Raw genomic sequence first — 26,305 nt, 5'->3', positions numbered from 1 at the left:
GATGCACCCGAAGGCTCCAGCTGGTCCAGAATGCAGCCGCGCGGGTTATTATGGGGAGTACTAAGTACTCCCATGTAACACCTCTCCTGCGTGAGCTGCACTGGCTACCTGTGGCCTTTCGGGTGCGTTTCAAGGTGTTGATTGTCATCTTCAAAGCGCTCCATGGCTCGGGACCTAGTTATTTGCGGGATCGCATTCTACCCCATACATCCCTGCGACCAATCCGCTCTCACAGAGAGGGTCTCCTCCGGGTACCATCCGCTAAACAGTGCGGGCGGGCGGTGCCTAGGAGTAGGGCCTTCTCTGTGATGGGCCCAACCCTCTGGAACGACCTCCCCCCCCGATATTAGAACCACCTCTGATCTCCGCTTCTTCCGCAAGAAACTCAAGACCCACCTGTTTCGAGTAGCAGGTCTGGCCTAATTACAACCATAATCGTAACTGCATTTAACATCTATTCAAACCTTCCTGGATGGCTTTTTAAATTTTATATTGGGGTTTTAACGGGTTTTAAAATTGTTCTTAATATTTAAATTGGTTTTGGGATTTTATAACAGACCGTGTGTGTGAGTTGTTTATGTTTCATGTCTTATGTCTTATGTCATTTTTATTGTTTGATTATGATTGGTCTGTACACCGCCCCGAGTCCCTACGGAGAGAGGGGGCAGTCTATAAATTAAATAAACTATAACTAAACTATAACTATCTAGTCCAACCCCCTGCCCAAGCAAGAGACCCACACCATTTCTGACAAATGGCAGTACAATCCCTTCTTGAAAGTCTCCAGTGATGAAGCTCTCTCAATTTCCAAAGGCAAACTGTTCCATTGGTTGATTGTTCTTACTGTCAGAAAATTTATTGAATCTTTCCTTGATCAGTTTTCATCCATTTGTGATTACTAAACACATTGTGCTGAAGCTCCTATTTCTTAAGGCCAACATTGTAACCTGACATAGCATGTACCTCTGCTGCTGTATGATATCATTGGATGTAAGATTAAGACCAGGAAAATATTCAGTGCAATGTATAAGAATCTAAGGGAAGTTATATAATGTGCTAAGAAAAACATCCTATTGTGTGTTTTTTGGAGGCAATGTTATATTTCTTACAATTTCTTATTTCTTTCCATCCTAAGCTTTCTGTTTAAGAACAGAGAAGGATGCTGCTATTTGGAGAAAAAACAGAATACCCCCTGGCCAGATCCTAACCTCAAAATAAAGGAGGGAGGAATGCATGCATGGATTAGCATTGCATTAAAAAACCAATATTTTATTCTGACTTCCAAGTTTGATTATCCTCAAGCAATATAATATGAATAATGCTTGAGAAGACATAATGAATGATTCAATGACTTACTAACTTGTTCATTATAGATATTACAGTTAGATATAGTAACATTATTGGAATTTAATGCCATCAAGATATTACTATATATAGTATGTAAAGCAAAGATAATGAAACATTCATTAGCATTAGGTACATACTCTTTGTTACCACGCCTTCCAGGTGTATAATGTTGGCGTGATCAAACTGCCCCATTATGCTTGCTTCTCCCAAGAAATCCCGTCTTTGTTTCTCAGTGTAGCCCACTTTCAGGGTTTTAATGGCCACTGGCAACTCACATTTCCCAGGAAGTTTCAAGCGCCCACTGCATACTTCACCAAATTCACCTACAAAAAAAATTACCCTCTCAATTAAAAGAATTCAAACTAAAATGTGATAATGCCTGATGACTTTTGCACATAAATCTAAAATATTGATTAATATTTCAGGATTTTATTTCAAAGAGAAGGACTGATACAACATTACTCATTGACTGCATTTTTATTCCAAGTCAACCATAATTTTTTTTGAAGGTGACTGAGCTCCAAGAAACAATCCAAGTTATCCATGTCATTAAATGAAGACTTGAACCAGATTCCTATTTATGAATAGAAACACTATTGCTCCTGACAGATGATCACCTTTTTACTTTATGTTAAATTAATATTGTTTAATCATCATCATACATAAAGCTCTTTAGTGAATCATTTTATCTACAGAAAACTTAATTTTGCTTTCATAAATAATAATTTTATCAGTGATGAATATAAAATATAATTTATTTTCAATTCATTTATTGGAAATCTATTTGCATTGAATATTTGTTAATGCAGTCCAACAATCATCCTAATACATGTAAAAGAGAGATAAACAGCAATTAGATTTTCTTACCAGCTCCAATAACTCTCTCAATTGATATGTATGACACTTCTATTTCTTTGGCAAATTCATGAACAGCTTGATTAGGGTCTTCATAGGTATGTGGATCAATATAGGTCTTTACTCCTGGTAATTTAACTGTGTATAAAATTACTTATTACATTTCTCTTTAAAATATGCAAGTAAATTAAAATGAAACAACAACTTTCAAAAGCATAATCACCATGTTGTAACAATGTAAGCCAATGGTAAAAACCTCTAAGAGAACTAACAAAATTCTTAAAGTATTTGACTCAGAAAAGATGATAGCAGACCATATCCCCTTTCCTGTATTCATGCAACTTATCAAGGGTTTATAATAAGCCTAAACCTCAACTAAATACTTAGCGAGGATTGGCTGATGTGATCACATTATTCTAGTGACAGCAGTAAAATTTATTGTTGTAATAATATGCTGTTTTATGTATATTAACTGCTGATTTAAATCCAGATCCAAAGTCTTTGCAAAAATGTTCATGGCAGTGGTTCAGATTATCCAGAAGAGCATCTCCATATATACAGTATCTATCCAAATTATCTAAGTGCCACATTACCTTTACCTTTACCTTTATTTCGATTTTTATACCGCCCCCTCTCCCCAAAGGGACTCGGGACGGTGTACAGTCAAATGAAATAGATAAAATGGACTACAAACATGCAAACATAAAAACATAGAAGAGGAGGCAATACAACACTGCACAGGTAAAGCAGATAAAAACAGTATATCAACAATCCTAAAAATACCCAATTAAAATTACCCAGTTAAAATATATCTGCCAAGAGGTATAATAAGGTTATGAATGGTCCAGGCCGGCTAAACGGAACAGGTGAGTCTTCAGTTTTCGTCAAAAGGAGAGAAAGTCGATGGTGGTTCTGATATCGGGGGGGAGGTCATTCCAGAGGGTTGGGCCCATCACAGAGAAGGCTCTACTCCTAGGTGCCGCCCGTTGGCACTGCCTAGTGGACGGCACCCGGATGAGCCCCTCCCTGTGAGAGCGAATCGGTTTCACATTAAGTGAAATAGCATCTAGGATAACTAGATTTTTTATACTGATGGATGAGTGTAACAGCTTAATATTTTACCTAATTAAAATTACTATATACATATGACAGTAGCAAATAAAAATATCTCAGTACTAATGAAAACATATATATGAGTATTTCATATCACTGTCAGAAAGGAATGTTTCTGAGCTCCCACCACAAACCCATTACTTAAAAAAAAACCAGATGGTCTAAAAATTTAATCAATAATTCAGGTCAATTGGGTTTAAAGCGAATTAGATGACTGAAATATATTACAATTAATTAGGCCGTTCTATTTTATTAGGGAATGATTTTCATAAAAACTACAGGTATCAGGTTGTACTTAAGAAAAACATTTGTTTTCTCCTTTTTTATTTATAGAGGGAACTATTGACTTTGGAGATTTTCAGTACTTCCGTGTACTGAAAAAAATATGTAATACATTAACATATATTTCAAATATATATTTCAGCAATAACTCAAATTGTAATAAATTATAAATTGATATCAAGCCGTAAATTGGAATTATTATTTGCAGTATATCTGTAATAATAGAAATAAATCTACTTATTTGGTACTTACCGTGTTTCCCCGAAAATACAACAGGGTCTTATTTTCTTTTTACTTACAAAATATGGCCTTGGGCTTATTATAGGGGAAGGCTTATTGTTCTGGGGTTGCCGGGCGGCTGCTCCCTTGCGAACTGGCTCCTGAAGAGCCAGGCACAGCCTCAGGGGCGAAGCAGTCATGAGGTGACCAAGCTCATGAGCAACCGCCTGGCAAACCCCCTCTCCATCCGGGCAGAGTGCTATTCACTGACCTAGGGGGTATCCCTAAGGCGCCAAGCCACATGGTGCTATGCTGCTCCCTTGCGAACTGGCTCCTGAAGAGCCAGGCACAGCCTCAGGGGCGAAGCAGTCATGAGGTGACCAAGCTCATGAGCAACCGCCTGGCAAACCCCCTCTCCATCCGGGCAGAGTGCTATTCACTGACCTAGGGGGTATCCCTAAGGCGCCAAGCCACATGGTGCTATGCTCGCTCCCCAGCTCCCGCAGCATGGCACATTAGGGATACCCCCTAGGTTAGTGCATGGAGCTCTGCCTGGCTGGAGAAGGGGGTTGCATGAGCACCTGTTCTGCCCCCAGCAGGCATGCCTCCTAGCCTCAACATGTCCGGGCCCAGTTCTTCCTGCAGCAGCAGCTGCCGTGCTCCGAGCATAACGTCTTCTCTGTTTCCAAACTCCAAAACTCGGCTGCCGAGTCTTCCAGCAGCGGCCACTCTAGGAGTGGGCTCTATGGTTGTGGGCTGGCTGCTGGAAGACTCTCTGTCGCCCACAACTATAGAGCGCACTCCTAGAGCGACCACTGCTGGAAGACTTGGCAGCCGAGTTTTGGAGTTTGGAACCGGAGAAGACGTTATGCTGGGAGCGCGGCAGTGGCGGCTGCTGCTACAGGAAGAGCTGGAAGATATGTATCTCTTCGGGAGCCAGTTCACAAGGGAGCAGCCACCCAGCAACTCCCCCCTCTGGCCAGGCAGAACGCCACTCCTCAACCTAGCGGTATTCTGAAGGCGCCAAGCAATGTGAGCACCTTTCTCCCCCCCCACCCAGCTCCTGTGGCTTGGTGCCTTCAGGATACCGCTATGTCGGTGAGCGGTGCTCTGCCTGGCCGGAGGGGGGGGGTTGTCCAGGGGGTTTATTTTCAGGGGTGGGCTTATATTTTTGCCCACGTGAAAAATGTGGCAAGGCTTTGGTTTCAGGGCAGGTCATATTTTCGGGGAAACACGGTAGGTAATGGGACAGATTTTTATCAGCAGTTCAGCATTTTTCAGCAGCGTTTGTACCCATTTGAGAAAGACAAATAATACAGGAAAAAAAACCCAACAAATCAAACAAACCAGGAGTTCTGCAGAGTGGGGATATGACACTGGTTCTCTCTCCATTCCTACACTGGAGCATGTGAAGCAGAGATTTACTATACTGGATGCTCAGGATATCTATTCTTCTGCCATCTCCATAAATTGTGTCACATAAATATTATGCTGTATACTGTGCATTGTAAAGAACAACAAAACAAAACAGCTTTTCCAGGATTGTTATTTAGCACATTCAATAAATTTTACTTACTGTGGCCATTATGAAAGTGCATTTTTTCTTCTTCAGGATCTTGTTTAGCTTTGCTATAGCCACATCGCCTGTTATGGAAAACTTAACATTAAAAAAATGTAAATGTACATGCATAAATACATATATACGCATTATAGCACAGAAATATGCCATTATTACTTTAACAAATAAAGCAGTAATGGTAGCTATGAAACGAAATGCATGGGAAGTTCACTTAAAAGTTTGTAAGAAGAGAGTTGTAGAAATTAGCACTTCAGAGTACAGTGACAAAAGTATTTCCTCACTAAAACAAAGGTTTCATTAAACTTTATATTGTAGGATCCAATCTGGGTCAGTCACCGGGACCAGATGTTTTGTCTTCCGAGCTTTTGGAGCCCATTTTCAGGGAACTTCTCTGTAGCAAAGTGTGCGCTGTTCTGTGTGTGGTATTTATTTATATTGTGCCTGTTGTATGTGGCTTTTTAGATGCTGATGGGAGTGTGTTGAACATTACATTGTCATAGATCTGGCTGGGCAGGAAACATGTTCTAAAGTGTCTGGCTAGATAAAAGTTGGAGGGGCAGGGAAGGGTTGAAAGGTACAAGAATATAATTTTTTCTTCTTACCTTCCGCTGAGAAGGAAACCAATTACAACAGCCAAAAGAATCACTCCCACAGTAACAGATACAGCAATTATAGGGATCTGATGCTGATCGCTAGATGCAACTACTGCTGAGAGGAGAAACAAAAAGGGATATGATGGTTAGAATTGCTGCCAAGACTCAGAGGGGCTTCAACTTAGAAGCTAATGGAGAAAGACTCAACTCAAGATTCTTTAATATAGACTTAAAGAAAATATGATGATCAAACACAGCTATTAAACGGAAAAAAAACCTTTTCCAAAAAATCAGCTGAAATCATTTCTCAGCCTCGTCTCCAGATGCATTGATTTATAATTCCTACAATACCCAACCATCCAAGTAGACACTATATTTCAATGCATCTGACAATACGAGTCTGGGAAAAATTTTCTCTTGAAGTGTGTAATTATTTTCTGGATTTAGTGATATGTACAATATCACTAAATGGCATGGAAGACTCATAGCATATTGAATGCAACAGTATATAAAGGATCCCAGGTTGCCCAACCCTAATTTAGTGTACAGTTAAGTCCATAATGTACAGGGAATTAATCCCTGAAACTTCAAAATCTGAAATAATTTCAAAAGTTTCAAATACATTAAGATCTGTTTTCTCCACTTATATAGTAAATCAAGATAGGATATTGTTAGTATTTGGATAGAAAATCACCAGGAAATATTTCAGCTGTAGGTTATAGCATTTTAAAAAATCCTGAAAAAGCCAACTGCAAACTGCTTCCAGGTCGGTACCAGGGAAATTACAGGGATGCTTCCATGAAATCAACAGCTTATCTTATTTTTATTCTAATTAAGATCTTCTCACAAAATGAATCCTTATGCCTCCAAAACATGAGGCAGAAAAAGAAAAGAGAAAAACAGGAGAAAAAAACAAAGTTCAAGTACTAACTTCTAATTGGAATTAGAATTCTAATTCCGAACGGGTGTATTAGAAACACTTCAGAACAGGAAAAAGAAAATGGAGCTAGTTTCCAGGAAAGGTATTTGAGAGATCATCCACAATATTTTCTTTTGGGTTTTCTTACACCATATTTTTCGGAGTATAAGACCCCCCTTTTTTCCTCAAAAAAGAGGCTGAAAATCTGAGTGCGTCTTATACACTGAATACAGCATTTTTTGCCTCCCGAAGCCCCTCCCCTTCACCAAAATGGCTGTATATACCCTTATGGAGGCTTGCAGAGAGCTCCTGGGGGCTGGGGAGCGCAGAAATGAGAGGAAAATGGGCCGTTTCCCCCCCCCCCAGTGTCCAGCAGCAGTCTATAATCCTCCATAAGGCTATGCATGCAATTTGTTTGACAAAAAATGGGCCATTTTCTGTGAAAAATGGACCATTTTTGCTCATTTTTGCCGCCCCTCCCATTTATGAAAAATGGGCCATTTTTGGGAGGTTTGCAGAATGCAAAAACTTTTTTTTTCCCTTTTGGAAAGCTCTTTAACTGATTGATGAGAATTACATTGATCAAGTGCTGTGCCAGCAGAAACACCTACCTATCTACTGTATTTCTCTCTCTATTTCTCTCTCTCTATCCCTTTACCTACCCAGCTACCTACACACTCTCTCCCCCTACTTACCTACCAGTGACGTGCGGTGAGGTTTATGACTGGTGAGGCACTGACACAGTGCTGGGTTTCAAATATTTTTAGACTTGTGGACTTCAACTCCCAGAATTCCACAGCCAGGCATGCTCAGTTCCAATTTAAAGCGACAGCATTTGTTTTTCTCCTTTGCTCCTTCTTTCTTTTTCTTTTTCTTCTCCTTCCCCTCCTTCCTCCCTCTCTCCCTTCCTCCCCCTCTCTCAAACACACACACACACACACAAACACAGAAGTTGGATTGGACTATCTCTCCTACCCCTTCCCTCTCTCACTCACTCTCAAACAAACCCCCACACACAACAAAAGTTGGATTGGATATCTTTTCCAATGGCTTGAAAGCAGCTCCTCTGCCATCCCCCCCATTCCCCTGCTGCCTTTCCCAAACACCTCCACCATTGCAAATGCAGCCGGCTGTCTGGGTGGGAAATGCCTGGAACACAATAAAGCCCACCCACCACCTCCTGCTGGCAGGCTGGGGTGAGAGGAGAGTCAGAGAAGCCGGAGGGGAGCTGATCCGAGCCTTCCAAAAGAAAGAGGCTGGGAGGAAGTGTGTGTACTACAGCATGGCTCTTTGCCTGGCTTCCTGCCTCCTCCTGTGGTCTCCTCAGTGCTCACTTGTGCTCTCCCTCCCCAAGTGTAGTTTGATTGCAGGCGGAGCCACGTTGCCTTTTCAAACTTGTAATCAGTGAAGCTGGGCTAGATTTTTATATAGTTTTATCCAGCTGTGTGTGTGTGAGAGAGAAATGAATGGGGGCCTGGGGAGGAAGTCACTACACTTGGGGAGGGAGAGCACCAGTGAGGAGACCACAGGAGGAGGCAGGAAGCCATGCAAAGAGCCATGCTGTAGCACACACACCGGCCCCACAACGTGGCTCTGCCTGCAATTAAACTACTCTTGGGGAGGGAGAGCACAAGCGAGCCAGGGTCCTTCCCTCCAGCCTTTGCCCAAAGCCCTGCACAGCACCAGGAGGATGAAGTTTGAATTCCTCCCCCTCCCTCCAACCCACACATACCTTTTCCAGCTTTTTTTAACAGTTAAGCAGAGTCATCCACGGTGAGACAGTAACTGGCTCAGCTTTTTCCTTTTACTTTTTTTTTTCATGATGAGAGTGGTGAGGCTGTGCCTCACTTGCCTCACCTGACTGCACGTCACTGTTACCTACTGTATTTCTATCTATCATCTATCTATCTATCTATCTATCTATCTATCTATCTATCTATCTATCTATCATCTATCTATCTATCTATCTATCTATCATCTATCTATCATCTATCTATCTATCTATCTATCTATCTATCTATCTATCTATCTATCTATCTATCTATCTATCTATCTATCTATCTATCTATCTATAGAGAGAGAGAGATTCCTTTATCTACCTACCTACCTACACACACTCTCTCTCCCTACCTACCCAATGTATCTCCCCCCTCCCTCTTGTTATCTTACACGGGAAAAGACCCGAATACAACAAGACCAGCATACCTATCCCGAGCATTTCACTGGTCTACTAATTTAGTCACTTTGTCAAAGAATGAAATAAGATTGGTTTGCCAAGGTCTGTTTTGAACAAACTCATGCTGGTTTCAAGTTATAACTTTGTTTCTAGATGTTCACAGATCTGTTTACTCATTTGTATATCCAATGCAACATCTTTTCCATATATTCTTGTGGCCTGTCATTTTTAAATCCACCTTCAGATTTACCTCAGTCTTGTCTAGTAAAACCTGTTTCTTTTCTATAACATATTTTAGACATAGTCTATCTATAAAGGCAAATACTGTTAACTTCTGGTCCATTTCCACAAATATCGTTCTGTATTCTATATTAGTTAAAAGTTAAATGTTTTTCTCCTTTAAATGTACTCTTTATGTAACCTGCTACCCTTTAGTAGCCCCATTTTAGTTCGAAGTCCCATTTTAGGTTTTTTAAAAAGAATTTAAAATAACAGTATTTTCCCCACAGGAAGAATTTTTATAATTAATTTCAACATTTAAATTGAAATCCATTTGTACCCTTCATGCATTTAATTTCCAAAATAAATATTTTAATCACCCTTTTGCTCTTTACTCCCCACCCCATCCTCAATTTTTAAAAAGTCTTTAAATACTGATTTACAACTTATTTTCACTAAGGATTGAAGGAAATTAATCTGGTATTTTAGGAACCATTCAAAAGGTTCCTAATAGCTGAAAAGCTGTTAAGAACCAATTTCCAAATGTGATTAGAAAAGGAAGTATGCTAACCCTATGTCCATAAAGCCAGTGACTATATTTTGGGCTAAAATGGTATCCCTCATATCCCAGAGTTCTAAACCCACCAGACAAAGCTGTACTGCAATCTCCTTGTGAGGACCAATTGTGTGGAGCACTTATGGACAATTCCAAGTCCTCTCTTTGTCTAGAAAAGAATCACAAAGAGTCAATTAGCATGTGTATTGGCTCTTTATTCTGTAGTGGTCATCAGCTCCACTCTCAGCAGAGCAATCTTCAATTTGTCATCTCTTCCCTAGAAGTCAAGGAAATTAATTTTTACTTACTTTGGCAAATGTGGGTACCCTGATTTATTATAGTTTATTTTTATTGTGATTAATGTTCTTGTCTAGTATTTCATTTTTATTGCTAGTTGAATAACACATTAATATTATATTAATCTAATATTAATATTACTACATTATGTATGTATGTATGTATGTATGTATGTATGTATGTATGTATGTATGTATGTGTGTTACAACCCCCGGTATGCCCAAATATGGGAGGGAGCTCACTACTCCCCCTTTCTGTCCTTCAGCTCATTACAGAGGACCATCCAGACAGAAAACCATATTTTTATTTTTAATGTTGCCTTTTTATATTTGTGTTGTATTTGTGCTGATAAATAAATAAAGGGACACTAGTATAGATCTATTTCAAGCTATTTAGCTCTCATCAGTTAGCCATACCCTTACTGGGATTTGAACCAGGGCTGTGTTACATATTAGGCAGATTCCCTGGCTCAGCTGATAAAACCAACTAAGGTAATTTTAGGAGAGGAGGCCCTGTAACAATCACTGATACCATATCACTTTCAAATTGGGTTATTGTAAATTGGTTTGTTTGGTCTGCCTTTGAAAACCATCTGGAAATTTTTGTTTGGTTCAAGATGTGATAGCTTGTTTGTTGTCACATTCTACATAGCTGGCAATATCAAGAAAGTCAGTAGAACACAGATTTCAGGAACATAGCTTGGAAGTTAATCTGAGTAAATAGAGAATATGGAATAGTGTAAGCAAAATTTCTTGGCTTCAGTTATACTGAATTAATTAAGGAGGGTATTGAATTTATTTTGATCATATTTCTCAGCAAAAGGACTGACATATTTCTTCTGATATAATCTTTCAAATGTCTCATTCTGAACTTTCTCACACTCTCTCTTATTTGCTGCTAAATGCAAATAGTTTCAACAGAATAATATTTGAATTATAATAGTTTCTAAGTACAATTCAAAGTGTAATTTCTGATTTATAAAGAAAGAATCATAGAGCTAGAAGGGACTTGGAATCTTCTAGTCCAACCTCCTACCCATGATAGGAGAGCTTACATCATTCTGGACAAATTGTTGTTCAGTCTTTTCTTGAAAATCTTCACCCGAGAGGAGGAGCTGACGTCGTGACATGCGATCTTGGAGCTCCAAGATCTCTGTCAATATTTCTACCACTGGATGGTCCTTTTGGACCTAAACCGTCCCGTAGAGATGGTGAGAGAAAAGAGAACATCCTGCTGATCTCAGGGACACCGCAAAGTCCCTGATTGATCCAGGAGAAGCTCTTATTTCCGACGACAGAAACGCAGCCATTGAAGCTGCTGAAGTTGGGACAGCTCCAGAATGGAAGGAAAGCAGAAAGAGAAAGTGCGTTGAATTGGTGAGGAAATTTTATTATTAGAAAAGAAACTACCCCCTAAAAAAATCAAAGCTAAATTAAAATTGAAGACAGAAGAGAGTAAGCGGTGAAATTAGGCTGCATTAAACTTAGGGTGTTATCTTTTTAAAAATTTTCTTTTTATGGATGGAATTTTTGCAAATGTTCCCTATTTTTTAAATTGAGTGGATTAGTTTTTCTTCTACTTTTTATTCTTTTTTATACCTATGGATTAAGATTTTTCTTTTTTTTCCAATGCTTGATTGGATTGTTTTCTCCCTCCATTTAAGAATTTTTTTCTTTAAGTTTGGAACAGAAAGAAAATATAAAGAGGAATATAAAGTGGACTGTAACAACAGAGGGAAAAGAAGTAACACTGTCACTTAGAGGGTGGAGGCTTGGAAACATTGTTTTTTCTTTTTTCTCTTTGCTTATTTGACACTTCAAGGCTTTTCAGCTTGTTTCCTGAGAGTGATAGTAGGAAGAGCACAGGTTGTTTACATAGGTGTTCTTCGGGAGTTCTATCAGCAGCTGGATTGGTGAGAAGACAAAGCCTTGACTTGAAAGATTATAATGAACTTGCCTGAAATTTAACAAAAAGCCTTGAATGCTATAGTGACAGTATTTACAAGTTGGAAGAATGGGGAAACAGGAAAAAGAAATTTTAACATTGCAAATTATGTTTGAAATTTCAAAAATATTAGTAATTACAGAGAAAACTGAGAAGAGATTGGAGAATATAGAACACAAAACAGAAAAAATTGATGGAAAAAATGAGGATGTTTATCAAATGAAGAAAATGGAGGACAGAGTTCTAAAAATTGAAGAAAAAAATAGCAAAGAGATAAGAAAATTGTGGATACCAACAGCAAACTGAGCATGGTTGGAAATGGCAAGAGTGGAATATGGAAAGGGGAGATAGATGGACTGGAACTCTACCCCAGATTTCAAAGGGTAGAAGAAGAAAAGAGAGAAAAATTGATGGAGGTAAGGAGAGGAATCTTGACAGAAGCACCAGTGATAACCAAAGACAAGCTGATGGAAGGAGCAGATGGAGGGTTTTGAGTTTTCATAAGATACGAAATGAACAACGTTGCGAAGAGAAATCCATACAAGACTTACCAAGAAAGTAACCAGAATACTAATGCTACAAATGGCAAGAGACATAAGACTGCACTATTACTGGAAAGATACAGGTTGATGTAATGAAAGTATATAATAAAAATAAATTAAACTTAGTTAAATTTAGAGTATTATGTATAAAATGAAGTGATAATAGTTAAAGTCAAATAAATTATTAATAATGCATATGTGTGTGTGTGTGTGTGTGTGTGTGTGTGTGTGTGTGTGTGTGTGTTGTATTTGTGCTGATAAATAAATAAAGGGAGACTAGTATAGATCTATTTCAACCAATTTAGGTCTCATCAGCTAGCCATACCCTTACTGGGAATCGATCCAGCTAGCTGATGAGATCTAAATAGGTTGAAATAGATCTATACTAGTCTCCCTTTATTTATTTATCAGCACAAATACAACACAAATATAAAAGGCAACATTAAAAATTAAAATATGGTTTTCTGCCTGGATGGTCCTCTTTAATGAGCCGAAGGACAGAAAGGGGGAGTAGTGAGCTCCCTCCCATATTTGGGCATACCAGGGGTTGTAACACAAATACATACATACATACATACATACATACATACATACATACATACATACATACACACACACACACACACACACACACACACACACACAGACTCCCTTTTGGGGGAGTCTCCTTTTGGATTAGGTTGGTGATTGTTTTTCTTTGGAATCCATTGGAGATTAATACATTTGTGAGTTTGTGTAATTCAGTTTTCAGGTGGTCTTTGTCGGCTAGGCGTTTGGTTCTGGAGATTAGGGTCTTGGCTACAGAGTTGATCTGTGCAGGGTGTTGATGGGATTGTGCATTTAAGTAGCGGTTGGTGTGTGTTTTTTTCTGGTAGATGGTGTGTCCTAGGGAGCCATTGGGTTTTTTGTAGATTAGGACATCCAGAAAGGGAAGTTGGTTGTTTGCTTCTATTTCCATGGTGAATTGTATTTTGGGGTGTAGGTTGTTGAGATGTGTGAGGAAGTTGTCCAGTTTTTCTTTTCCATGTGGCCAAATCACGAAAGTGTCATCAACATATCTAAGCCAGAGTTTGGGTTTGTGTTCAGATTTGTCTAAGGCATTGGTTTCAAAATGTTCCATGTATAAGTTTGCAATGACAGGAGAGAGGGGTGATCCCATGGGTGCTCCTTCTATCTGTTTGTATCTTTGTCCATTATGGATGAAGAACACAAAAATGCAGTAAGAAAAAAAGAAAAAACTTCTTCCCTTTTCCAGCACCTTAAAGTTACAGGACACGAAATCAACTTTGAAGGAGCCAGGTTAATCTCCAAAACAGAACACCTCCACAAGAGAATAATCATGGAAGCCATCGAAATAGAGAAACACCCCCACAGCATGAACAAACGTGATGATACCTCCCGCCTACCAAACATCTGGAAACCAGCCCTAGCCAACAAACGAACACCACCCACCACCCAAGCCGTTAAAATACAAAACAACTATGCACACACAACCTGCACCAATCAGCACCAATCTACCAATCATGATACAACCACACAACCAATCATTCCACTTACTGAAACAAAGCCAGCACCCCATCCCCTCCCACCAAGACTTACAGAAAGACGGCAGCTCCGTTCCCATTTTAAGCCCACAGCTTGAAGATGGCAGGTGTGATCCTGCCGAAACGTTGCAAAGACAATCTCAACCTTACACGGGAAAAGACCCGAATACAACAAAACCAGCATATATATATATATAATGTTTGATAATATGAAATTATATATATAAACTACAAATGGAGATTATGAGAGGAGGTTTAAAAGCTTTGTTATTAAATATAACCAATTTTTATTTAGAAAATGTTATAAAGATGTAATTTTACTGGATGATTTTAGGAGGATCTAATGGAATGCCATTATATAATTTTACTTTAAATTTAGAATATTTCATATAAAAGGATGTAAAAACAATCATAGTCAAATGAAGGTTGAGGAACAATAATAGTAATATATAAAATATATTTGATTTAAAATATGTGATTTGATATGAATTGTAAATGATGATTATGGAAGGGATGCACAGAAATTTTGTAACCAACTGACACACTTTCTATAATTTGTAATGGAAGATGGTTTTTTGTTTTTTGTTCTGTCCGTTTATGTTTGTTTAAAAAAAAACAAGAAAAAAAAATCTCCACCCACAGTTCCATAAGGCAAGATGCTCCATTGTTTAACTGTTGTCATTGATAGGGGTTCTTCTTAATTCCAGGTGGGATCTCTGCTTAATAATGTTCAAGGCTTCCAAGATCCTTCTCAATCTTGAATCTATCCTCTAAATATTAACAATTCATTCCAACTTGGTGTTGTCTGCAAATTTAATGAACTCTATTTCTGTCCCCTCATCTAGATATGTATGAAGATGTTAAAGAGCTCTGGCCCCAAAACAGTACAAGATACCTCACTGCATGCTTCTCTTCATGTAAATGTTCCATTAACAACTACATGCTGAGTGTAGTTGGTCAGCCAACTATGAATCCATCTAGTAGTGGTACTGTCTATCTAACACTTTCCATCTTATCAAGAGTATGTTGTCGTCCATTTTGTCAAATGCCTAACTGAGGTCCAAAGTATAGTATATCAAAACATTTCCTTGATCCATTAATTTAGTCAGTTTTTCAAAGAAGGTTTGGTCTGGTATGATCCATTTTTAACAACACATACTGGCTTCTAGTAATTGCCTTGTTCATTTCTAGATGCTCACAAATTTGCTGGTTGATTATCTTTTCCAGGATTTTTCCAGATATTGATTCAAACTGACTGGTCTGTAGTTTCATGGTCTCTGAAACCTTTAAAATCATTATTCTAAGTATTCATCATAAGAAAAGGTGCCTTGTCAGGTTTTTAGCTATGAGCCTGGAGGCAACCTTTTCAAAAGTAGCCCTGTTATTTTGTCATCAAGGTTCTAGATGGAACTCATTATTAACACTTACAGATGCAGTAGTGAAGATGCTGCTTTTCTGTTGAGATTTAAGGCATAAGTTTTATTTTATTATCCACTGTTAATTGTTTTCTCTTGCTTTAAAGTTTCATTTTTAAAAAAATGTCTAGGATAGTATGATACTATGTGTCATAATATATGATAATATGATACTATGTGTCAGAATGGTCAAACAATTGGTAGCTCCAAATCTCAACCAACAAATGTTCTGTCTTACACATTGGCAGAAAAAATCAGAACACAAAATACAAGCTGGGAGAATATGACCTCGTAGATGAACCTCTGCACAGTCAAGGACCTTGGAGTACTCATCTCAAATGATCTAAGTGCCAGAGCTCAGTGTAACAGCATTGCCAAAAAGGCATTAAAAGTTGTAATCCTAATCTTGCGTAACTTCTCTGGTAATATTGAACTGCAAACTAGGGCATACAAAACTTTTGCTAGACCAATTTTTGAATACAGCTCATCTGTCTGGAACCTGCATTGCATATCAGACATAAATACAATTGAACGAGTCCAGAGATATTTCATGAGAAGAGTCCTCCACTCCTCTGCTCGCAACAGAATACCTTATGCCACCAGACTTGAAATTTTGGGTTTAGACAATTTAGAACTTTGCCATCTTTGATTCGACCTAAGCATAGTACATACATTTATCTGCTACAATGTCCTACCTGTCAATGAATACTTCAGCTTCAACCACAACAACATATTTTATTTATTTATTTATTATTAGCGTTTATATACTGCCCCCTCTCCCGGAAGGGACTCGGGGCGGTGTACAGTCCGTACCAAAATACAACAGATTAAAACGTAGAAATAACTATATAAATACATGTATAAGAGGAGGGTAAAATATGCCAAACTGTACAGCTAATAAATAAATCAATACAAAAGTTTAAAATATCAAGTTAAATTTAAAACAATATCCCTCTAAAAACCAGTAAGAATGTGTATGCCAGGAGGTAGACGTTAAAATTATGCCAAACCAGCCAGTCGGAACAGGTGTGTTTTCAGTTTCTGTCGGAAGGAGCGGAGGTCAGTAGTGGTTCTAATATCGGGGGGGAGGTCATTCCAGAGGGTTGGGCCCATCACAGAGAAGGCCCTACTCCTTGGTGTCGCCCGTCGGCATTGCCTCGTGGACGGCACCAGGAGAAGGCCCTCCCTGTGAGAGCGGATTGGCCGCAGGAATGTATGTGGTAGGATGCGATCCCGCAGGTAACTAGGCCCTATGCCATGGAGCGCTTTAAAGATGGTGATCAGAACCTTGAAACGCACCCGAAAGACCACAGGTAGCCAGTGCAGCTCGCGCAGGAGAGGTGTTACGTGGGAGTACCTAGTACTCCCCATGACTACCCGCGCGGCTGCGTTCTGGACTAGCTGCAGTCTTCGGGCGCGTCCCAAGGGAAGCCCCATGTAGAGAGCGTTACAGTAGTCCAGGCGAGACATCACCAGTGCATGAGTGACTGTGCGTAGGGCATCACGGTCCAGAAGGGGGCGCAATTGGCGCACCAGGCGAACCTGGTGGAACGCCCCCCTTGCCACGGCTGCCACATGATCATCCATTGACAGCCGGGCTTCTAGGAGGACGCCCAAATTGCGTGCCCGCTCCACAGGGGGCAATTGTTCGCCCCCTATGGCCAGTGATGGAATCAACTGGCTGAACCGAGGCGCCGGTAGCCACAGCCACTCAGTCTTGGAGGGGTTGAGTTTGAGTCTGTTGTCCCCCATCCAGACCCGACGGCTTCCAAACACCGGGACATCACTTCGACAGCCTCGTTGGGGTGGCTTGGGGTTGAGATGTACAACTGAGTATCATCAGCGTACAGATGGTACTCAACCCCCAAACCACGGATGATCTCACCCAGCGGCTTCACGTATGCGTTGAACAGAAGGGGCGAGAGGACCGACCCCTGCGGCACCCCACAAGAGAGTGGCCTCGGGGTTGACCTCTGCCCCCCAGTCAACACATATTGCATCCGGCCGGAGAGGTAGGAGCCGAACCACCGTAAAACGGTGCCTCCGACTCCCATCCCCTCCAGCCGGCGCAGTAGGATACCATGGTCGATGGTATCAAAAGCCGCTGAGAGGTCTAATAGGACCAGGATAGAGGAGCAACCTCTATCTCTGGCCCTCCAGAGATCATCCATCAACGCGACCAAGGCTGTCTCGGTGCTGTGCCCGGGTCGGAAGCCGGACTGGCGTGGGTCTAGATATACGGATTCGTCGAGGTGACGTGGAAATTGCTGCGCCACCACATTCTCAACAACCTTCGCTAAAAAGGGGAGGTTGGAGACTGGACGATAATTAGCTAGCTCCGTTGGGTCAAGTGAAGGCCTCTTGAGCAGGGGCCTCACCACCGCCTCTTTCAAGGCAGTCGGTAAGGAACCCTCGCTCAATGAGGCGTTCACCAGGCCCAGAAGCCAGCCTCGCGTCACCTCCCAGGATGCCAGTACCAACCAGGAGGGGCACGGGTCCATTGAACATGTGGTGGGTCGCAGCCGTCCACGCAACCCGTCTAAATCCTCGGGGGCAACAGAGTCAAACTCCTCCCAGAGTGGGCTCACAAGACTCACTGATGTCGGCTCGTCCGGTCCACTGAGGGGGGCCCATCCGCTCCGGATCTGAGCGACTTTGTCTTGCAGATATTCCCCAAACTCCTCTGCTCTTCCCTGCAAGGGTGCCTCCCGCGTCTCCTGCGACAGGAGAGAGCGGGTCACCCTAAACAGGGCGGCAGGGCAGTTATCCGCAGACGCAATGAGAGCGGCACAATGTCTACGTTTGGCCGCTCTCAATGCCACAAGGTAGGTCCGTAAATAGGCTCTTACCTGTGTTCGGTCAGATTCGGAGCGTGAGGACCTCCACCTGCTCTCTAGACGTCTCCTATGGCGCTTCATCACCCTAAGCTCCTCGGTATACCAGGGAGCCCGGGTGGGTCGTTGCCGTAGGAGAGGTCGCAGAGGCGCAACCCGGTCCAAGGCCCCCGCCATCGCCCTATTCCAGGCGTCGACTAGGTCCTCCGACCGAGCGTGGGTCAGGGCTACAGGTAAAGGCCCAAGCTCCGTCTGGAACCTGTCCGGTTCCATCAAGTGCTTGGGGCGGTACCTGCTTGAACAAACTGGCTCCGCCTCCTCGCGGTGGAGGGTAGCGCCAGGGAAGTCCAGCCGGAGACAAGAGTGATCTGACCATGACAGGGGCGTAATCTCTAAATCCCCTATTCCCAGATCACTCGTCCACTGCTCAGATACAAAGATAAGGTCCAGTGTGTGGCCGCCTTCGTGTGTGGGGCCCTGAATTAGTTGGGTCAGGCCCATGGCTGTCATGGAAGCCATGAACTCCCGAGCCACCTCGGACGCTGCTCCCGTCGACGGCAGGTTGAAATCCCCCATAACCAGAAGTTTGGGTATCTCAACCGCCGTCTCCGAGACCAGCTCGAGGAGCTCGGGCAGGGCCGCTGATGTATAGCGAGGAGCCAAGTATACAATCAGCAGACCCCACTGCCTCCCTGGGCCCCATTTCATACCCAGCGACTCACACCCGGGTATCTGAGGAACAGTGAACTCCCTCGGCTCCAGACAATCCCGTATAACTACCGCCACCCCACCACCCTTACCCAGGGCCCGAGGCTGATGGAATGCACGGAAACCCGGTGGGCACATTTCCACGAGGGGTAAACCCCCCTCGTGACCCAACCAGGTCTCCGTTATCCCTGCAAGGTCCAGCTCCCCCTCCGAGATCAGCTCGTTAATGAGGGGGGCCTTGTTGGTCACGGACCTTGCATTGCAGAGCATCAGCTTCAGGCCCTGGCTCTGTAGTTCCCGACCACCTAGGCTGCGGGGGTTGGTACAAACGACCGGGCGTAGCCAGCAGCCACGGTCTCCCAACCGACCTTGCGATCTTTTCTTGTCCTCGCATCCCCCCTCCCCGCGACCGTTGTAATAAAACAACCCTCTACTGGAATAACTTGTTCCCTCTCCCCCCTCACCCCGCTCACTTCCTTCATAGACTCACCTGTTCGTCTGGCGTTGGCTTCCCTCCTGGCCTGGTTATCCCCCCTCCCTTTCCTAGAACCCCCTAAAAACATAATAAAACATTTTGATAAAAAGCCCCTCAGCTTCCTTAAGCTCACAATAGATACAAACTTACAGTAAACTGTTCCAAACTTGCTCTGTGCTCTGCCCACCCACCCAACTCTCCCTCCAGTGAGTAAAAGTCCCATTTTCACACCCCCTAGGCAGTGTTAAGCTCTGCTTAACAGCAAAGAATGTGAAGTGGGACACAGTCAGTCACTGCCTTTTCACTGTCTGCCACATCTACTCTGCTCCTGAATAACCCCAGAGGTCTGAAATGGAACATGCCTGGCTTCCACCTGTCCCCACCAGCAATACCACCCTGAAAAGCCTGAACATCACCACTGTTCTCAAATGGCCCAAACACAGCCATCGCTGCTGAATAACCTGTGGCAGTGCTGGCAATGGTGTGTGTGTGTGTGTGTGTGTGAAAATGGGACCCACATGTCCTTTACCACCTCTCAACCTCCCATCCCATCCACTGCCACCACCCCTGCATGGCTTAACACTAATGCCATCACCGAATGGCCTGAACTCTGAATGGCCTGGAGTTCCGTGCAATGGCAGCAGTGATGGCAGCGGTGAATTGTGTGAAAATGAGAAGCGCCCAGCCACTACTTGCTCACTTACTTGGCTGGTTCACTTACTCAGCTGGCTCTAGTAGGAAGCCCCTTGCTGCTGCCACTGCCACTGCTCTGCACTCTACCCACCTGCTCTGTCTACTTCTCCCTCTGGTTGCCCATGACCAGTTGCCCCATGGAAAATTGACTGGGTCGACTTGTCCTGTGATGACTTGGCAGTGGTGAGCTGGCTGTGTTGAGCTGGCCATGCTGAGGTCTCCCACTCCACTCAAGTTTTAGTTTCTGAATTCTAAAATATACACATTTTGTTTAATGACTCTCCTTTCAACACAAGTGCAGTCTAATGACATGGAGAAAGTCTATTACATGGCATGTTTGATACCTTCACAACATTTTTAATATTACAAGTTTGACTGCTTAGCAATGAGGAGGATTTACTATTTTCAGATACAAATTCTAATATTAATAGCAATTGAATAAATACACAGAGCATTTCCTGAAGATTTGGGTGAAAAGGGAGTGTTCTATGGTTCCACTCGAGCAGTAGTTTAAATGATGCACAATTGCATGACTTTTATAAGCTTCCACACCATTGTGGAAATGTCTGTAATTGAAGTTCTCAGAAAAGATTCATTTATTCTACAACTTAATTCAATTGTTGCATGCATTAAATAGTAAGGGTCTTTATATAACATTGCTTTATATTTGTTCTGTATAACTAAAATACAAAACGACATCATGGAACACAACTGACACTAAACATTATAAGTTACACTACATATCCTCCCTTTCTCACTGTATAATGGCAACTATTGGTGCAATACTAAAAGCCCATCATTTATGACATCAAGACACAGAAATATATACTAAGAATACTGCATTAACGGGGCATAGTATACAAAAACACGATTGCTTTTTGTAGTAGCTGTTTTCTTAATATATAACTTTGTATTAAAAATAAAACAATGAGTCATTTTTTAAATAAATGACATGATTTTTGTACTTCTCTTATGTTATTTATGTGTTTTGTTGTATTTTTTCTTCATTTAAAAATTTTAAACTACTGAAAGAATGTTCTTATTCAATAGATTAAAATATAGTAAATATATGAAATTAAACAGAATCAAAAATAAAGAATATATACGTGCCATCTCCTCTAACAATGTTAGAATGCAATGGACTTTCACTCCAGGAACTAAAGTTGGAGATCTTCCTCAATCTTTTAAATAGAAACATGAAAGAAATCTGTAATCCCATTCTGCTGAGATTAAGTGACAATACTTTAGTTGAAAATAACAATGCTAACCAATAAGTCCACAAAGGACCGTAAATCAACTTCTGAAACACTGAGGAAACATACAAGCTTTCTCTTGTCTCCTTACGAAAACATGATGTCATTTATAGACTCACGAAGATGGAATTCATATCCCATGTAATTCCAACTCGGAACCCCTTGGTATTTGCAGGGATTTTCTAGAGAAGTGATGCTTCAGTATAAAAATGGTTGTACAGTTTGTGCAGTGATACAGTCTGGTATTGTGGTTATTGCATATTTCATTGTTTAATGCCATGCTTCATGAGAAATACATTCATCTTAACAGTGCCTTGAATATTTTTGGCAATACCATCTTTATAAAATTGACAACATGACATATTTTAGAAATGGCAGCTATTTTCTAGCATTTCAAATTGAACTTTTTACAGCCCTGCCTGGAATAATCAGGGATTAAATTTGAAACTTTTTTTCCTGCAGGCAATTTGATAATGAATTGGGGATTAATAAAAGGTGACATCTTCTATTTCTACCTTACAAAATGGTTATCTGCCTATTCTAGTGACAGAGCAATCAAGCAATGCAGATAAGTCACAAAAGGTAGGAAGGGTCCTAACCCACCCAGAAGGAAGTAAAAAGAAGATTCACATTCTTGCTTACTTTATAGAATATGTACATCACAAATGTCTCCTGTTCTTAATAAATTGCACTGCTACTACTATTTATTTAATCCCCTCATTCCATTTGGTTATCAGGATAATAGGTAATAACGTTAAGGTAATATGATTTGAAAAACTGGCATAACTGACAATTGCTGAGCCATCATCCTCTGTTTTTTCCCCCCAAGCTGTATTGGTGGAACAATATTTATAAATGTTTTTATGTCTAAAAATTCAGAAAAATCACATTTTAAAAAGAAATTCCTGAATTTGAATTATTATAAACTTTTGGGCTTTACCTCCTATTCCTTCTCACATAAAGAACCTACTGCCCAATTATATTGTCCCAAAAATCAAGATTGTTTCAATATGCACATAGACATATAGCAGCTATTTTAGATTTCATCATTCCAGAGGAGGTCAATACATACCCGCAGTCACTAAGTTTTTTGAAGCCAGCCCTCTAGTCTTATTACTATATGGCCCACAACTTGGACCACTTTTTTATATGCAAAGTGTGTGCAATGTTTTCATTCCTACCTATGGAGGACTCAAATTACACTTGTCATAAGTGTAAACTGGGCAAATTACTTGTGGAAAAAGTAAACGGCAAGCCCCTAAAATTGCAGACACTTCCACAATCAACACTGTGAGTTTTAATGGTGAACATGATGAAGATGATCCAGAAGTCTGTATTTGAACAGAACACAGTGAAGAAGATGAAAAGGGCAAGGGTGATGGCAGCATATTACACTAAAAACAGAAAAAACAGAGAAGGCAACTCCTGCTCTCTCTGAAACTGAGGAATTGATTTCATATCCTCCCCTAGGAAGGAAGCATGGAGACATCTGAAGAAAAATCTTTGTTAAATGTATCAGTAATAAGAAGCAAAGTAGCTTAGATTTCCTCAAAGGAAAAAGAGCACGTTAGTAACTGGAGATTCACTACTTAAAGGAACCAGACAAATTCTTAAGGAAAATATATTGCCTTTTAGGTGCAAAGATTAAAGATGAGAGAGAGAGAATCACTATTCCTTTCTCCTTTTTCATGTTGGGACAAATGACATTGAGATTCTGGAACTATTTTAATGGACTATGAACAACTAGGAAGGATAGCCAAAGAGTTAGAAGCACAGATTGTGAACTCATTTATATTTCCAGATCAATATCCAATGAGGGAGCAGAAGATTTTAGAAGTAAATCATTGGCTCTATGGATTAACTCTTATTTATAGAGATGAAATAGTTGAGGTAGTGGAAGTTGTAGGAACTTTGGAGAAGAGTAACCATGTCCAACTTGAATTTACCATAATGCAGGACAATGTCAGACGAGTGTTTTGGATTTTAAGGGAGATGATGTAAACAAAATGAGAGACTAGGAAGGGATCTGTTCCAGTGATGAAATTCAATTTTTTTTACTACCGGTTCTGTGGGTGTGGCTTGGCGGGCATGGCAGGGGAAGGATACTGCAAAATCTCCATTCCCACCTCACTCTGGGGCCAACTAGAAGTGGTATATGCCAGTTTTCTGAACTACTCAAAATTTCCACTATGGGTTCTCCAGAACCTGTCAGAACTTGTTGAATTTCACCCTTAGTCTGTTCTCTGTGCCAAAAGCCTTTTGCCTCCGTTTTCTGGGCCAAAAACTTTTGCAAAGGAAACAGAAGCTCTCGGGCATGTGATCCGACATTCCTTCAGGCTCCATAACCTTTGCAAAAAATGTTGGTGCAGAGAACGGAAGACCTTGGGGGCACAATCTCGTGCCCCTACAGGCCTTCGTTCTCCATGCCAAAAGCCTTTTGCAAAGAGGATGGAAGCCTTTGGGTGTGTGATCTTGCACTCATTCAGGCCTCTGCCCCTTTGCAAAAGCTTTTGGTGTGGAGAATGGAAGCCTTTGGGGCACAATCTCATGCCCCTGCATTCTACACACCAAAACTTTTTTCAAAAGGGATACAAGGGTATATAAAAAGACAGCCACTTTTCTGCCACGTGGTCCTGACTCTGCAGATCTTCTAAAGGTGAGGAATTGCTGATGGGATGGGGATGAGCTGTAACTTTGCAATTGTGTCATAAGTATTTTTGGGGTGGTGATTTTTTAACTATAAACAGTCAGTGTTGTAACTTGAGAACTAGCTGTATAATAAAATGGAAACAGGGGCATTTAACTAGAGCAAAATACAAGCAAATAGCTAAAATCTACAACAATGGAGTCAGGAAGACTAAGGCTCAGAATGAACTAGGACCAAAACAACAACAAAAAAGGTTTATTTTAATATATAAGGGGCAAGAAGAATATTAAAGAAATGGTCGGTCCATTAATGAGAGAAGATGGTAAGAAGTGCAGCAGGGAGTAAGCGGAACTATTTAATTCCTTCTTTGCATCTATTTTTATGCAAAAGGAAGAGTTCTTGAAAAGGTAGGAAATCTATGCACATTTTAATGGAAGCTGAAAATTTGGATATTATATATTTGGAAGAAACTATCCATTCTCTCTGTTTTGACAGTCAATGAAACATGATTTGACACCTCGAAGTTGGGAGATTATTTAGGAGAAATCCATGTATAATCTTTCTGAACTCAAGAGTCTTGGCCATCTTGCAACTAAGGAATTAGAAGTATGCACAAAATGAAAAATATGTTTATTCTCTGCCTAGGGATTCCAGGTGGGCCATGATTTCAGTATCTTCTTCTTTTCACTATTGTTTCTACCATCCTTAAATTTAAACCCAGCATAAGCCTACTGGCCTTCTCACTTCTTTCACTGATCCTTCCAGGATCTTCCCCTACCTTCCCCTTCTTTATTGCCCTGTTCTATGCACTATACATTGCACTGTTCTGGTTCTGTCTTTTTCCCTGTTGCCTCCTACCCCAGAACATCTGTGCCTAGAAGAAGTATGTTCTGGATCAATGCATGGAACAAAGGTGTATATTCTGACATTTTTTCTGACATGTACATCCCCTCCCCCTATTTAACTATGGGATTCCTGAATTTTGTATTCTACACACAGACAGTCCACGACTAATGACCATAATTGAGCCCAACATTTTTCTGTAGCTAGGAAGACAATTATTAAATAAGTTTTACTCCATTTTACAACCTTTCTTGCCACAGATGTTAACCACATTATTACCAGAGAAATAAAATTGTCTGTTGGGACTTGACAAGTCTGCACTCACGTTTTGCCATGTTAAATATGGAAAAGCCCAAGTTGCTTTTGTCCTCAATTGTACAGACTACTCAAACCTTACTCATGGCTTACGCTTTCTTCAGCTTTGGGATCAACCTATTAATATAATAACGATAATTTTGGATGATCTTTTATATTCAGCTTTTATATAAGTTTTCTATACTACATTTTTGATAATCAGCAAGTTTTGTATATGGCATAGTTTTGAAGAAATTAGATTACTTAACTCATGTCACTGATAAGTCTGAAGAAAATTAAGCCTGGTGGCCTAAAGTGGGAAGACTATGGTAAGGTTAAAATGATCCTGCAAAAATATTGATCAGCTGATGATTTTCTCAAAAATCACAAATAAAGACCTGGGTAGTCAGTAATGAAAATGACTTACACACTGGGCTCGTTTTAAACTCAAATCTTCGACTGAAGCCACCATAACCTGCCGAGGTGCGAGCACGAATCTGGAAAACGTATGCTGAAGCTGGTTTCAAGCCATCTGCTGTAATTCTTGTCTGCTTGGATTTGATGATGGTATAACTGGTCTCCTGATCCTTTTTTGGTGCAACAACATACATGAACACACATATATAAAAGAATAAATTTCATAAATAGCAAGTACAACCCTTGGGTCTGATTCTTGCTAATATTTTTGTCTATGATGATATAATTTATCACCTAGGAATTGGGCTTGGGTTTACATCCTTCCCTTTCTTAACTATTAAAGTTGATATAGATTTATATCTGCATCTAAGTTTAAGCTTATAATAATAACCTTGTATTGAACTTTACAACCTAGCTTCATATTCTATTAACCTAATCTAGCATTCATTTTGATTCATATGCAATACATTTTAATAGTAAGAAAAGAGAAACTTGTGTGGAAAAAAGGAACTTATAGCTTGTTCCACAGCTCTGCAAATAA

The 26,305-nt window shown here is 40.7% G+C and overlaps 1 protein-coding gene across 2 annotated transcripts in view; it reads right to left on the bottom strand.

Annotated features, from left to right (window-relative positions):
• The window catches only part of EPHA5 (EPH receptor A5), a 227,446-nt gene that overhangs the window by 19,287 nt on the left and 181,854 nt on the right, over nucleotides 1–26,305 (bottom strand). For both annotated transcript variants that reach the window (XM_081970085.1, XM_081970086.1), the window contains exons 7-11: nucleotides 25,775–25,934; nucleotides 5,998–6,100; nucleotides 5,393–5,460; nucleotides 2,215–2,340; nucleotides 1,485–1,670 (exon numbers count right to left, since the gene is read on the bottom strand). In XM_081970085.1, the coding sequence (XP_081826211.1) occupies nucleotides 1,485–1,670; nucleotides 2,215–2,340; nucleotides 5,393–5,460; nucleotides 5,998–6,100; nucleotides 25,775–25,934 (643 nt within the window). The remainder of the gene's footprint in view (nucleotides 1–1,484; nucleotides 1,671–2,214; nucleotides 2,341–5,392; nucleotides 5,461–5,997; nucleotides 6,101–25,774; nucleotides 25,935–26,305) is intronic.

This window comes from Natrix helvetica, assembly GCF_964273705.1.
Source record: "Natrix helvetica genome assembly, chromosome: Z".
Lineage (NCBI taxonomy): Eukaryota > Metazoa > Chordata > Lepidosauria > Squamata > Natricidae > Natrix > Natrix helvetica.
Note: the sequence above shows the minus strand (reverse complement) of the source record. Positions and strands in the feature narration are given on the sequence as shown.